Source organism: Lithobates pipiens, unplaced genomic scaffold, assembly GCF_037356315.1.
Source record: "Lithobates pipiens isolate NorthernLeopardFrog02 unplaced genomic scaffold, aLitPip1_a1.2 Scaffold_8, whole genome shotgun sequence".
In the NCBI taxonomy this organism is placed as follows: Eukaryota; Metazoa; Chordata; class Amphibia; order Anura; family Ranidae; genus Lithobates; species Lithobates pipiens.
Window position 1 is genome coordinate 276,578,157 of NW_027507903.1, and position 15,953 is coordinate 276,594,109.

Sequence of the window (15,953 nt, forward strand, 5' to 3'; positions counted from 1 at the left end):
ATGCTGTCTGTGTGATTTTGCTATGATTTGATCACCTGTGCAGGTTGTCTGTCTGTCTGTGCAGTTTTACACTGTGGATGTTTCACTGCCCCCCCATTGTGGCCAGCCCTTGTGTAGCAAGTATGAGAGGGTTGGTTTAAGCCTTCCCTTTCCTTACTCACCTGGGTACTCTTTTTGAGTTTAAGCATTTCCTTTCTATCCTATTTTGCAGATTGACAATACACGACACAACATGATAAAGACCTCATTAGGTCACAACATTCCTCTACCAAATGTATTTGGTAAAGGGCACCGTCAAGGCCCATCCTTCATAGTAGACCCCAGAGGGTTAGTTTCTGTGTGAGCTATGCTAAGCCCAAGCGGTTGGAAAAAGGGATGGTGATTTTCAGCAAATAAAATTTCTAGTGAGGCATGTGGTGCAAGAATCCCTTAACGAGAGGTATACAAGCCACATGCAGGAATAGGAGCTATAATTCCTCCTTTACGCATCCACCGCTATGTCAGCTGCTCCAAAGAAGGAGCCTGCTGAGGATGCGGGACTCTGGTCCCAGAGGGCCAGTCTCTGTGTGAACTATGCTAAGCCTAGGAGGTTGGAAAAGGGAATGGTCTAGCCAGGTGACTGGCTTGTTTCCAATATACCTAAGATGCTTACTTTCATGTTCCCATTGTAGAAGAATTCCGCAAGTTCCTTCAGTTCCCTGTAGATCAAGACCATCTCCAGCTTCAGCCATTCGGGCTTTTGACATCACCCTGTGTATTTTCAGGATCTTATTGGTTGTTATGGTCTTTATCAAAACAAGGAGCATATGCCTGCATAGTTACATGGACGTCCTTCTCCTACTGTCCCAAAACAAAGGGCAGCTGCTGGAGCACAGAGCTCAGGTCTTTACAATGTTCCTCAAATTTGTATGGCAGCTGAATCTGGAAAAGAGTCACCTGGAGCCCACTCAGTCTTCTGTGTGCCACGGGGCTCAGTTTAATATAATAAAGAGGACCATAGCCTTGACTCTGGATCCCGATTTTCTGGAACAGAATACTCCTGGCTCTGACTTCTTCAAACTTGCACGCCTTTCAGTCTCTAAAATGATTGGTACTATGGTGTCTATGGATCAGATGGTCATGTGTAAGCTGGAGAAGGCAGCCCTTCTGGAAGGGGTTTCTCCAGCAGTGAGAACCAAGAAGCAGAATTCAGGTCATCTATATAACCTCAGTCATGAGAACGAGTCCCCTGGGGGCTGCAATGGAAAAACTGGCTCATTTGCCATTCCATTGCCCCATTTCCTGGTCCACAATCACGTCCAATGCTAGCAATATGGAATGGAGGGTTTGCTGCCTGTTGTGGATAGCTCAAGGCAGACGGGCTGTCAATTTCACAGATTGTGTTGAATATTCTGAAACTATGGGCAACCTTCTGCACCCTACAGGCCTTTCACCATACAATGCTCTTAGGTTAGTCAACACCACGGTGGTCTCCTACGTTAAAAGACAAAGAGACTCACAGCCTGTTCTCTATTACAGCAAGTGGAGCCAATTATGTCTTGGGCTCAGAAGATTTGAGCCCACATCTCATCAGCTTAGGTCCCCAGAGTCCAAAATATTCTAACAGACTTTCTTTCCAGAGTCTAATTGGACAACAATGAATGGTCTCTATATGTGGAGGTTTTCAGGCACAGATGCCCTGATAGATCATTGGAAATGCAGTAGGACCTGTGCATTTCTTCCAGTCCTGGTCAATCTTGGGTTTCTATGGAGCATCCGAACATAGGTTGTGGAGGTAGTGGCAGTGGTGCCTTATTGCCACCCAGTGCACCTTCTCCTTAGGGCAGACCTTCTGTTACTGGGTGCAATTCTACAGCACGGTTGCGTCTGATGGCCTGGTTTTAGAGATCGGAGGTCCTTGGCTGCTCTTCCAGAGTCATCTCCACTCTCTTGAATACAAGAAGAATGAATTCAAACAAAGTTTACGGGAGAATCTGGTCAAAGTTTGTTTAAATACATGTCTGCTGCTTACAGATCATGTAGTGATCTAGAAAATTCTAAATATTTCTAGGCTTCCTCCAATCGATTTTAGATCTGGCTCTATTGGTGAGCTCCCTCGGAGTTCAAGTGTCAGCCTTATCGGCCTTCACAAGTGTATACCAGTCTAGGCATTTTTTCCTGTCCAACAATTCTTCAAGGGAGCACCTAGGCTTAGAAATCGGAGTAAGCATAGGTTTTCCAAATCGAGTCTCCCTCTTGTTCTCAACTCCCTCCCGGGAATTGGAGCAGGGTATTCTAGGGCTGACTCCATTAAAGGCATAAAAAGCCTCAGAGATTGATTCACTGGTCAAGACGAACTTTTGTTAACATTATTTCCAGTTCAAGAGGAGCTGTTAGCTATGCTTGACTCAATTTCCAAGGGTGCATGAGTTTTTCATATCTATTAGCTACAACTTCCTTCAGGCTTCAGAACGTCTGTTCATTCTTTTGCCAGAAAGGACAGAGGAACGTGCCTCATCTAGGATGATTGTGGCATGGATAGCCTGGGCCATCCAATGGGCTTTGCTCCTTGGGGGGTAGTGTCTGCTCACTCGACCAAGAGTGGGTCTACATCTTGGGCAGCTTCACAGCATGTGGTTCCCAAAGTAGTCTGTAGGGCAGCCTTGTGGTCATCAATCAATACATTTATGGCTTATTATTGTGTAGAGTCTGCTTCCTTATGATCTGTTTATTTTGGCTTGTCTGTTGATGGTACAAATTAAAGCCTTGGGATAGCATTGCCCGCCTATTGGGTGTATGGCGAGTTACTTCCCATGCATATGCTGCCATGGAGTATTTAGTCATTCCAAACAAGAAGTAAAATAATTTAAAACAATTAATTTTCAAAGTTCATAACACCGGTCCGGCACATCTTGGCAAGTTCAAGCACCAGGAGAGGTGAGTGAGGGATTGTTTTAATGCTATTATACTGCTCGTTAAGGATAGTTTAATGTCCATGGTCTGGACACAAGCCTGTTACTATAATTCTAGTGAAAAACTGAAAATTTCCTATAAAATACTTACAGTAATTTTCCTTTCCTGATGAGTTGCCCCCCCCCTCCCGCAGTGTTTTAAGGAGGCTAGTTACGGAACACGGCCTCTGGCTCAGAGCAAACATTTATGGGACTGGGGTCCTATAGGGGAGAAGTAGAGGAGGGGTTAACCCATACGTATGCTGCCCTGGAGTACATCAGGAAAGGAAAATTACTGTATTTGTTAGGAAATTTTCAGTTATTTACTAGAATTCTCAGTTTCACCAAACTGTGCTGGCCATTGCAGCCACCTGTAGACCCCTACAACACTGTAGGACACATGGGGATAAGCATAATGTAAGAGATGCCTTTTCCTTTCTGTAGGCTTACATAACTTCTAATGTTAAAAAGATTTGAAGAGTAGGGAGATCATGGCAAGAAAGGAGAAGGTATTGACCCCTGCTGCTTTAGTGACTGCAATAAATACAACGATTTTATAATGAAATGTTCTATCTGGAAGTAATGAGGGTCAGGCTTTTGGTACAGCCCTTTAACATACTGTATGTGTTTAATACATGTATACTTTCTAATGGGTTAATTTTCCATAACATAAAGTATGCAATATTTACAGATTTTCATTTAAATTCCTAAAAATATAATTTGTTAAAAATATAAAACATATCCGAATGAGGATAAATAAATAATGTACTAAGGTGTATTGCAAATCGTTTATAGTTGATAACATTTTTACTGTTTGTAAATTTTATAAGAATTATCCAACCTATATGGAAAGTAATTTTAGCTTCATTACAACCCTTAAAGTGATACGAAAGTCTTGTTTTTTTTTCATTTAAAAATAACAAACATGTTATACTTACTTGTTCTGTCCAGTGGTTTTGCACAGAGCAACCCAGATCCTCCTCTTCTTGGGTCCCTCTTTGGCACTTCTGGCCCTTCCCTCCTGCTGAGTGCCCCCACAGCAAGCAGCTGGCTATGGGGGCACCTGAGCCGAGCTGATGCTCTGTGTGTCCATTCAGACACGGAGCCCATTCCCTCTCTCTCCTTATTGCTTCATTGACTTTGATTGACAGCAGTGGGAGTCAATGGCACAGAGAAGGCTTCTCTGGTTCAGAGAAGGCTCAGGTAAGGTTTAAGGGGGGGGGGGGGGGGGATGCTGCACACAGAAGGTTTTTTTTATCTTAATGTGTAGAATGCATTAAGATAACATACCTTCTGACTTTACAACCAATTTAAGTACAGGTATATATTTTGTTAGGATATGTGGTAAAGTTATTACATCCCGGATAGCAAGCAATTGTGCTGCAAGTTTGGGAATGACTTGCTAAGCTATTGCTAGACTTGCCTGACTTTACAAGTTTGCACAATTGCAGCAAGTCCGCATTGCATGACTTCAGATCAATTTTCTTTGCAAACATTCTGCAAGCCTGCTGCAAGTTCTGGTTAATGTTGTGCAATAGTCATCCCATCACAGGGGTCACTGTGGCTGAATTTTCATGCTGTAGACTTGCAGAGCTCTTGCTGTAGACTTACCACTGCAACTTTGCTCATGCTTGAGACTTTGCTACAAATTGGAAAAGTGTCAACTAGAACTTGTGCTTCAAGTGCTCTACAAGTGTACAACTTGCCAGTGAAAATGTGCAGCAAGTTAACAAGACTTACAATTCAACACTGCCACAAGTTTGTGGCAAGTTATCATTGCTATCTGGGATGTACATCACATATGAAAGAGTTTGCTAGAAGTTTTAGAAACTGAAACGTCATATACAGTAACTGACATTTTCAATTTTAAAAGTAATGTTACAAATAAGATAAGGATAATTGGATATTTAGGTTGAAGGAACACAAACCAGAATCTAGAATTGTGTGTGTGTGTAAAATGTCTATAGAATATTTTGTTTTAGTTTTGGAGGTATTAGTACAGTGGTTTATAATAAAGATAGCCAGTTGTTGGAATCAAAAATCCTAGCTTCATTTCACAGATGAGCTACTGCTAAAATCAATTTGGTCTAACTGTGTTGATGTATACATTCATACAAATTTGTTAGTGAGAGTTGTACCAACCATCTATGTACCGTAAGTATTGAATTTTTACATAAAAATCTGGTTTGGTTATTCATCTGGAAGTAATGAGAGTCAGGCTTTTGGTACAGCCCTTTAATGTACTGTATGTGTTTAATACATGTATATTTTATAATGGGTTCATTTTCCATAACATAAAGTATCCAATATTTACAGATTTTCATTTAAATTCCTAAAAATATAATTTGTTAAATATATCAAATATATCAGACAGAGGATACATAAATAATGTACTAAGGTGATTTGCAAATCATTTATAGTTGATAACATTTTTACTGTTTGTAAATGGTTTATAGCAAAAAACATTTTACTATTTGTGTCAAATCTAAATTTTATAAGCATTATCAAACCTATATGGAAAGACATTTTAGCTGCATTACAACTCTTAAAGTGATACGAAAGTCTTGTTTTTTTTTTTCATTTAAAAATAACAAACATGTTATACTTACTTGTTCTGTCCAGTGGTTTTTCACAGAGCAACGCAGATCCTCCTCTTCTCGGGTCCCTCTTTGGCACTTCTGGCCCTTCCCTCCTGCTGAGTGCCCCCACAGCAAGCAGCTGGCTATGGGGCTACCTGAGCCGAGCTGATGCTCTGTGCATCCATTCAGACACGGAGCCCGCCCCCTCTCTCTCCTTATTACCTCATTGACTGACAGCAGTGGGAGCCAATGGCACTCTGCTGCTAACTCAGCCAATCAGTAGGGAGATACCTGCCCTGCCGAGTCTCTTGTGCAGCATCGCTGGTTTGGAGAAGGCTCAGGTAAGTATTAGGGGGCTACTGCACACAGCAGGCTTTTTTTATCTTAATGCATAGATTCTGATTTTACAACCACTTTAAGTGCAGTTATATATTTTGTTAGGATATGTGGTAGAGTTATTAGATCCCGGATAGCAAACATTCTGCAAGCCTGCAGCAAATTATGGTTAGGTTTGTGGCAAGTTATCCTTGCTATCAAGGATGTACATCCCATATGACAATGCTAGAAGTTTTAGCAACTGAAACTTCATACAGTAACTGGCATTTTCAATTTTAAAAGTAATGTTAATTAAGATAAGGATAATTGGATATTTAGGTTGAAGGAACACAAACCAAAGTCTGGAATTGTGTGTGTGTGTGTAAAATGTCTATAGAATATTTTGTTTGCGTTTTGGAGGTATTAGTATAGTGGTTTATAATAAAGATTTATTTGTTGGAATCAAAAATCTTAGCTTCAGTTCACAGATGAGCTACTGCTAAAATCAATTTGTTCTAACTGTGTTGATGTATACATTCATACAAATTTGTTACTGAAAGTTTTACCAACCATCTATGTAAGTATTGCATTTTTTCATAAAAATCTGGTTTGGTTATTCATCTATGAGAATATGAAAGTGCCATTAAAACGCTTTTTCAAAGTATGCTGTTGGAAAGAAATCAGGAGTATGGTGAACTACCTAATTTTTGAAGAGGGACTACTTTCAGAAAAATGTGTCTTGTGGTTCATTAACTCAACTATTTGTTGCATTATAGAAATACTACAATTTCCAGTGTAGAGTGATTTTAGATAATTTGGTACCTAGACATAGTATATCAAGTTCCTTGCTTTGGAATAAAAATTTAGAGTTGAATTAAGTTTTGATTGCATGTGGGCAAGTTTTAAAACATGGCAGTAGCATGTGAATATTAAGGTTAATGGGCACAGATGATTGCTCTCTGAAGCTGGAAAAGTTGCACAACAGCAGGAAGAGTTGAATCAGGCTTAGAAACAAGTAATTTTCTTAGACTGTGTTAGCAACTCAGAGACCATGGAACGTTTGAATTCTGACATATATTTATAGCTAAAGATGCTACTGCTATAGCAAATTAAGCTAGAGACATTGGGCAACCCTGTCAAGTTCCCAGCATGATATTTATGAGCTGTACTTCTGAGCTAGGTAGCTTCAAATATGCCTCAGGGAGAAAAAGTATAAAATATGCAGAGCATCAATAAAAGCTCCACTGATTCCAATTTCCTCTAATATAGAAAACAAATAAGAGCAGGACAGGCTGTCAAATACTCATACTATGTCTACAGCAAAAACTAACTTAATTCAGTAGTGATTATCATGTATAATGACAAAAATGAAACCTAATGGAAAAATCTTTTTGAACTATGCAATCTTCCTGGATCATTTCTCACTTATTTCAGGAGAGGTCATGGCTTTTAGTGTTGTAGATGAAGAATTGCATGTATAAGGCACCAGCATTGTCACAAGTTTCAGGCAAACTGGAATTGCCCTTCTTCTGGATGCCAAACTCCTGGGATTGCTTGTGAATTCTGCCCCTCTTTAATCCCTTCCAAACCTGCGTAGTTACACATTCCCACCAGCCCTACCTTACCATCACTATAAACTCATTTAAAGTCAACAAAATAGCCACACCCCTGCTTTGAGACAGCTCCTATGTAAAGGTCCTGCATTGTGTAGACAGCTCCTAATTGCCAACTGTCATTATTATTGCCATTTCAAAAAGTCAATATCCCAGATAATAAATATCCCAAGTCCAGAAATAGTGTAACACCGCTCAGACTGTAAATAAAGATGTCCTTGTGGCTGCTGGCCCTGGCTTACCACTGTCAATAGTAATTGAAGAAAGAGAAGATTTGTCGCATACCATGGAAGGAAAATCTTCTGTAGAATAGTTACTTTATTGTCAAAGTGCCAAAGGACATAAAGAGGACGTTACAGGAACATTGGTAGACCGGTTTCACACAGATAACTCGTGCTTGTTCACATGAGTTATCTGTGTGAAACTGGTCTGCCAATGTTCCTGTAACGTAGCACATGTTACATGTTCTTGTAAATAGTAACTATTCTACAGAAGTTCTTCCTTCCATGGCGTGCAACCAATCTTCTTTTTCTTCAGTTAATAAATATCCCTGCTGATTTACTTGGCAATGGGTGTTTCTGGTCATTTCCTATTATATGTCCCAGATAAAGTACATATCACAAAATTGTGCTGTTACATGAAACCTCTGGCGATATGACATGTTTCTGACTTTTTAAGCACCCCTGTTAACACATCATTGCACTGGCACCTCTGAGAATATGGTTATATTATCTAGTATAGTATAGTATTATCCTCTCTTTTGAAATATGGTAACATGTCACCAGTAACATGCCATTCCTCTGTATTTTGTAATATGAAAGCTCTCGTCGTAAAATTCCAACGTTCAGTCTTTTGCAGTAAGACACCTCTAGAAACTTCAGACTAGGCTTTTTTTTTAAACAAATATGCTATAAAATAGCAGCGTAGAAACACTGATGTCATTCTTTTAGCTGAACATGACACCTCTAATCACATAAAACCGTTCTTGCTGTGACAATATTACTATACCTTTGCTAAAAAAGATCTGGCACATGTTAACTTGATGTCACGTTACATTTTGATAATTATATATATATATATATATATATATATATATATATATATATATATACACGGTATCTCACAAAAGTGAGTAGACCCCTCACAATTTTGTAAATATTTTATTATACCTTTTCATGTGACAACGCTAAAGAAATTACACTTTGCTACAACGTAAAATAGTGAGTGTACAGCTTGTATAGCAGTGTAATTTTCTGTCCCCTCAAAATATCTCAATACACAGCCATTAATGTCTAAACCACTGGGAGCAAAAGTGAGTACACCCCTAAATGCAATGTCCAAATTGGGCCCAAAGTGTCAATACATGTCAGCCAAATTTACTCAGACATCTGTCTTGAATATATCTATTTACCTGTATTCCTTAGTTTGGACAAAATCAAACTTTAAGCCCTGGTTCACATTGGTGTGATTTGACATGCGATTTGAAATGTCAAATTGCATGTCAAATCAGCAGCAATTGCCGGTAATGACAGCATTCTAATCGGTGCAACAGCACATTTATGACACCGCACCGATTTTCAAAAGCAGTTTCTGCACTACTTTCGCCGATTTTGGGGTTTGATTTCCATTGACATCTGAGCAGAATTCTGCACAGATGTCTCTGAAATCATCTCCAAAATTGGGACTGATATGGGGGAAGGAAATTGTGTGAGTTCAGCTGAGTGAGTGAGTTCAGACCAGCTCACTGCATCACTACATAGTTTATTTTTGAAAGCAGGTTCTTTTAAATTTGTGCATGAGCAAGCTTTCTTACAAATAAGTCTTCTCAAAATTGTTTATTTGGAACTTGGAGTCTCATTGACAAACTGTAACACAGGAGCACAAAAGGACAGAACAGGTCAGAACTGTAGAAGTATAACCTAACCACAAAACTATAGTACAATTCAGGACCACAGTAACTAATGAAATGGTTATACAAATATTTAATAGGATTCTGTCTTAAGGGCAGCTCCAGCATACTAGTGTGAGTAGTAACCTACACACATCCTGGGAGTTAAACAGCAGAACTTAGGAATCTCATTTGCTAAGATCAAGACCAAAACCCACTCCTACATCCAAATGCAACAAATTCCCTTTTCTGCTTGCAGCTTTGAAAAGTGGAGCAAGAGTGCCCAGCACTGCAGTCTTCTTCTACCTATTCTTGTATGCACACGTGGGGCATTGTTAACCCTGTAAGACCCCACTATAGCTGAATACAAGCAGGACCTTATCTGTAAAAATGCAATTTTGTTGCAAATGTGCAGAAAATAAGAATGGTTTTGCTTAGGCCATCAATCTGATTCACATGTACTGTTGTTTTCTACAGCATATTTCAATTTGATTGGTGTTTGTTGTTCTCTGTCATATGAGTACAATGGCTGCGCCATGCAACTCTGAAAGTTTAAATGCAATTAAGCCATCACATATCAACCATACTCTTTTGCTCTGTAAGTACTCAACAGTGTCAGTCTTTTGGAATTCTACCAATGCTCCTAAGGCAAAAAAGCTAGTTTTAAGCTTAATATCAGCTGCACTCCATACAACTTAAACCATACTGAAGGAGAGGGAATAGATGTAAGTTGCCCTTTTTAGCACTGTGTGTGTTTGCAAGTTATTTATTTTCTAGTCTTGTGCTATAAACCCAAGTTGAAACTTAAAGACACCTGCAAACTTAGTGTTTATTACAGGCTCTCTTAGCACTGTAAAATACCAATTTGAAGCCAATAACACCAGCCCTTTATGGCTTATCAGCCAAGTAGATGTAAGGGGATACTGTTGATGTGCGACTATCTAAAGGACAAACCATGCAGTGTAGGACATGAGGCCAGAGGACACCACACAGCGTTCTGCCAAGGGAATGCTTTTGGGAGCCTGATTACTCAGTTGTGTGCTCAATCCTTTTTACTAGAAGAGCAGTACTGAACTGTTACCCAAAGAATATAATGTAGAAAAGTTTGAGATGGTTATCACATGTTAGAACTGAGGGAAACTGCGAGTGCCTGGTTGAGTGTGCTGTACAGGTGGACTGTTTTATAGGTGTCACACCTTTTGGATAAAAATGATAGAGAATAGCTTTAATCATTTTCTGATGGACAGTACATAATTAAAAACTGCCATTCTGTTTTAGACTTTAGGGTTAGGAAATAGCTCTGGCAAGAGCATTCCAATGAAAGATTGAAGCGTCATGAACATGAAGACAACTGTAAACCAGTCACCTCCAAAGATGGCTTCAACAGATGGTTATACTCAAGATATCAGTGAGGAATTCCTCTACAAAACCTCATGCTTCAGCATACAGTAATGTTGCAGTCTTTGTATATTCTTTTATTGTTCTATTTTGTACCATCCCAGTATAAACAAAATTGGAAAAACGTTATGTACAATAAACACGTATGTACCTTCTTAAATAAACATTGACATCTCTAGAAATATTAGGAGAAAATTTGTTGTATCTCATCTCAGCAAGATATCACTTCTGACTGCCACCTTCCGATCCGACCCACATCTAACATGTAAGCACCTCCTATCTCTGCTCTGTTGGGGTCATTTACAATATTATTTCATAAACTGAGCATTGGAATACTGTTGATGACATTGAGTTTTAAGAGTATATAAAAAAAAAAACTGACAACTTAATAGTACTTACTTTCTCTTATACAATGTATAATATGAATCCTTTTTCTTGGAAATTCTGAGATCCTGATAAGGAGGTTTCTGACATAATAATCCCACTTGATTCTCAGGTTTGCATAAGTCAGAATACTCTAAAATGCAAAAAATATAACAGAATCTGTAAGGTCTCTCGAATGGGAAATAATTTATTTATAGAGCTAACAGGGTATTTTTTTTAGAATGCTACTGTTAAAATGCTTAAAGTGTAGCAGCACTTTTGTTAAGAAAAAAAATCCCCTTTAGATGATTTATGAATACTGGAGAAAAAAAAACAGCTGTCTGTTTTACCTTGTCCTATGCAGACTGATTCCTAAATGTTGGTTCATTATAATCACCTAGTGCACTCTCAGTGTTCTTATGTGTTCTTATGAGGAAAGATGTAGGGTCTGCCCCTTCTAAGAAGCAGTTAACCCTTCAAGAGTATTTTCCCAAAAAGTACATTTCTATTGCAAGGAAAATGTACAAATTGACTTGTTGTTTACTGCAGTAGTCTCAGAAAATATATTTAATCACACACGCAGGAAATGTAAGTCACAACTATTCCCTTTCTTGTTAATAAGTACCTATTCATCACTTGCTGCTATGTATTATGTTATAATGAAAACCACATTTTTTGCAGTGGAAAACGAAAATAACAAAAGGGGTTATCAGTGTTGAATTGTGTTAAAATTAAACTGTTCTTTACATTATTATTATGTCAGCCTGTTATTTTTCCCCCCATAAACCTTTATTTCCTTAAGTGGCTTGTAGTGTACATTAGCGTTGTCCATTGATATGTCTATAGCAATAGCAGTCTGTCCTTGGACAAATTTATAACTATGACAATCTACCCCTGGCATCCAATAAGAGCCTAGCTGTCAAAAATCATGTCAAGCAGCTAAATGAAGTGATCCAATGTGAAACTCTATTCAGTCGATCTGCTTATAGACTTTAATCATTTATATTGGCTGCTAGATACCCAAAAAGACTTGCAGCTGTAATTACAGAGAAAGGAAGTTCTACAAAGTATTGACTCAGGGGGGCTGAATACAAATGCACGCCACACTTTTCACATATTTATTTGCAAAGAAAAATTTTGACAACCATTTATTATTTTCCTTCCACTTCACAATTATGTGCCACTTTGTGTTGATCTATCACATACATAAGGGGTACTGTATGCGTGTTTAGCAGTGTTAATTTCATCAACTAAAATGACTAAAACATTTTAGTGGACTAAATACTATTTTAGTTGACTAAAATACGACTAAAACTAAAACAATTGAGATGACTAAAATATGACTAAATCTAAAATGGTATTTTAGTTAAAAGACGAAAATTACATTTTTAGACGAAAGACTAAAATGGGACTTATGCCCTGTACACACGGTCGGAAATTCCAACGGAAAAAGGTCAGATCGGATTATATTGTCGGAAAATCCAATCCTGTGAGAGCAGGATCTCAAATTTTCCGCCAAAAAAATCTGATCTGACTTTTTCTGATCGTTGTAGAGAATTCCGATGGACAATGTGCCACGCATGCTCAGATCCAATTACAAGACCAAAGCTATTGGCTACTAGTCTCTATGTAGTCCCGTCATATGAAATGAACATCACCATGTTCTGAACGATCGGGTTTTCCGACAACTTTGTGTATGCAGCACCGGTTTTGGACAAAATCCATCCGAAAAAATTAGACGGATTTTATGGTCGGAATGTGCGACCTTGTGTACAGGGCATAAAACTAAAATGCCATTATAGTCAAAAGACTAAGACTAAAACTAAATTTAAATTTGACTTCAAAATTAACGCTGGTCTGTAGTGCATGTTCATACCTCAATACCATAAATAATAGCATATTAGATTTTTCACTCCAGCAGTATATAATGAGTTTGGAAAATGTAGAGAAATGTTAACTAATGCATTACAATTTAATCACACCCATTCAATTTTAGACTACTAAAATTTGTTTTGGTCTACTAAAAAATACTGGTGATTTAGTCGACTAAATACGACTAAAATAAAAACAATTGCAGAAGACTAAAATAGGACTAAAACTAAAATACCATTTTAGTCCTAAGACTAAGCCCCCGTACACACGGTCGGACATTCCGACAACAAAATCCATTGGATTTTTTCTAATGGATTTTGTCCGAAACTGGTGTTGCATACACACGGTCGGACAAAGTTGTCGGAAAATTTGATCGTTCGGAACGTGATGACGTTCGTTCGTAACGACGGGACTACGTTGAGGCTGGTAGCCAATAGCTTTGATCTCGTAATTTGATCTGAGCATGCGTAGCACTTTGTCTTATCGATTCCTGCTCTCAATTTTTTTTTTACGACGGAAAAAGTCCGATAGAGCCCACACACGATCAGATTTTCCGACAATATAATCCGATCGGACCTTTTCCGTCAGAATTTCTGACCGCGTGTACAGGGCATAAGACTAAAATTAAAATGAAATTTGCTGCCAAAATGAACACTGGCATTCAGCTATATGTGTGGATGTTTGGTTGGAGTTCTGCTTTAACCTCATATATCAAATAGACACTGACAACTGTTTCTGGCATTTAGTTTTTTTCATTGACATTAAAATCCATTTATACTTTGCTAAACCATACACTCTGACAACTAGTAACATTCTGAGAGGTCAACTGAGAAATAGCTTTTATTTGATTCCGTTTCTAGCTAAATGAAGCAGTATAATTTATTAAGACTTTAATTTGAGGAGTTAAAATAATCCGATATGGTGAGCACATTTATAGATCTGATATGCACAATGGAATTGCTCTGCAGTCTTCAAACTTCTGTGTTGCAGTAATGCATTATAAAATGTATATTTTGCCACACCTTACTGCAACACACATTAAGGCCTAAAACTAGATTTTCTGCAGAGCCAATCATTTAGAAAGGGACCTTAATACACATATATGGCAGCTGCCAAAACACCTTTACTACAGCACACAAAAAAAAACATGCATACTGTGAGTTTTGATGTGCTGCATTGCCAAAAATACAACACTGTGCCATGGTTAGCCTATTTAAAATAAATTGACAAAGTGCTTTTCAAAAGTTATCTGCAGCAGAGTCACTTTTACAGTGTTATCTACAGGGTTGGGATGTCAGTTTGAAGGGAAGTTTCTGCTCAGTGTTGGAGATCGCTAGAGTGATTCACGGGCAGGATTTGCTCCCGTTTCAACTTTTTTATTTAAAATCAAAGCAAAAGCATGCATCTATATGGATGTAACATATCAACAGATAGAAAATGTTATACCATTGTTGTTTTGATGCTTGTACAGAGAATGAGTCGAGAAGTCTCTGGCTGCAGGACTGTAGTTGTTCGCAATGGAATCACTGCAACAAATGAACAAAAAATAAATATATATATATATATCTGTATGTATTTGTCTGAAAAACATAATGCATCTGGACATATTTTTAGGTATTGAAGAAAGAAGAATTAAACACTTTTGTATTATAAATGTATACATTATGTTCTGGTAAAGCTGAACTACAAGCAGACAAAAAAGACACAATATAATGCAGCTCTGCGTTCTTTATTTTACATGAAATATATGTGTTTTAAATGAAAGCACTGTAAATACCTGAAAGTCTTGCAGAGCAGAGCTCTTCCCGGGAGAGGGTGCTATGCTGCACCTGCTATGATAGTATGATAGAGTGGAGTGGCAGAGAGATGTGCTCATTCTGCTGGCTATCCTTTAACTGCCATAAAGGGTTGTATACATTTCAGGGCTGGGTGGTCAGCAATACAAATGATTTGGCAGCTAAATTAGCTCCTGTATACAGTATGTATTTCATCTACATATATTTGCTATTGCTTGGAGTTCAGCTTCAAACAGGGAGAAAAACAAAACATTTTGCTTCATTCTTATAGCAACTTACTTTTTGTGATTTGCAGCACACACCTGGGGGTAGGCCCCACTACCCACTGTACTAGTTAGAACCATAAGTTATAAAAAAATCACTCCCACTCCATTCTGGCATTATGAAATGATTTCCTTCAATTCTGGGTGTGAATTTGTGCTGCAATGGAGCTCGTCAGGAAAAGAAAATTGCAGTAAGTATGAAGAACAATTTTCCATTTTCCCTGATGGCTCCATGTCAGCACACACCTGGAAAATACCTAGCTATACCATGGTGAGATAATGCAGAATATTTTTTATTCATGGCCAAAAATCACTGCAATAATCATTCTACCATCTTTCTTGGTCTTTGTCACCACTACCGGTTCTACACAATAATGAGAAATAAAAGTTTGTATGTTGCTGCCTTGCAATATCATCTCCAGCAAGACTTGAAAAGCTGCCACCAACAAAGTTGAAATGCCACTGGTAGAGTGTGCCATTATTCCAACCCTTAGATTTGTAAGCTAGTGTGATGACCTTTACCAGCCAGGACACTATGGGGGAGATTTACTAAAACTGGTGGTTCTAACTATAGCTTTTTTGATTAAGCTTTGACAAAAAAAAAACTGGAAGCTAAATGGTTTCTATGCAGAACTGCACCAGATTTTGTACCATGCAGTTTTAGTAAATAAACCCTTATAGCTCTGCTTGAGGCTTTAGCTCCTTTGCTTGCTCCAAATGGGATCACAAATAGATGAAAAGATAATCTGATACTGGATTTAGCACCAATGTAAGCACACAGAGTCTTCCCCATGTCTAGTGGACTGGCTGGAAAGATTTATCTCTTGTCTCATATAAAATTTTGAGGCTACCATTGGAATTAAATTAAACACTGGCACAAGGACTACTCAATCTGCCAGAAAGGTTCTAAAGGGTTATTTAAACCCCAGGGAAAGG

The 15,953-nt window shown here is 38.3% G+C and overlaps 1 protein-coding gene across 1 annotated transcript in view; it reads right to left on the minus strand.

The window, feature by feature from the left end:
• Window positions 1-15,953, minus strand: part of LOC143962680 (dynein axonemal heavy chain 3-like) — a 2,426,925-nt gene that overhangs the window by 2,255,105 nt on the left and 155,867 nt on the right. The window contains exons 3-4 of the mRNA XM_077472045.1: window positions 14,405-14,484; window positions 11,123-11,240 (exon numbers count right to left, since the gene is read on the minus strand). Coding sequence (XP_077328171.1) covers window positions 11,123-11,240; window positions 14,405-14,484 — 198 coding nt within the window. The remainder of the gene's footprint in view (window positions 1-11,122; window positions 11,241-14,404; window positions 14,485-15,953) is intronic.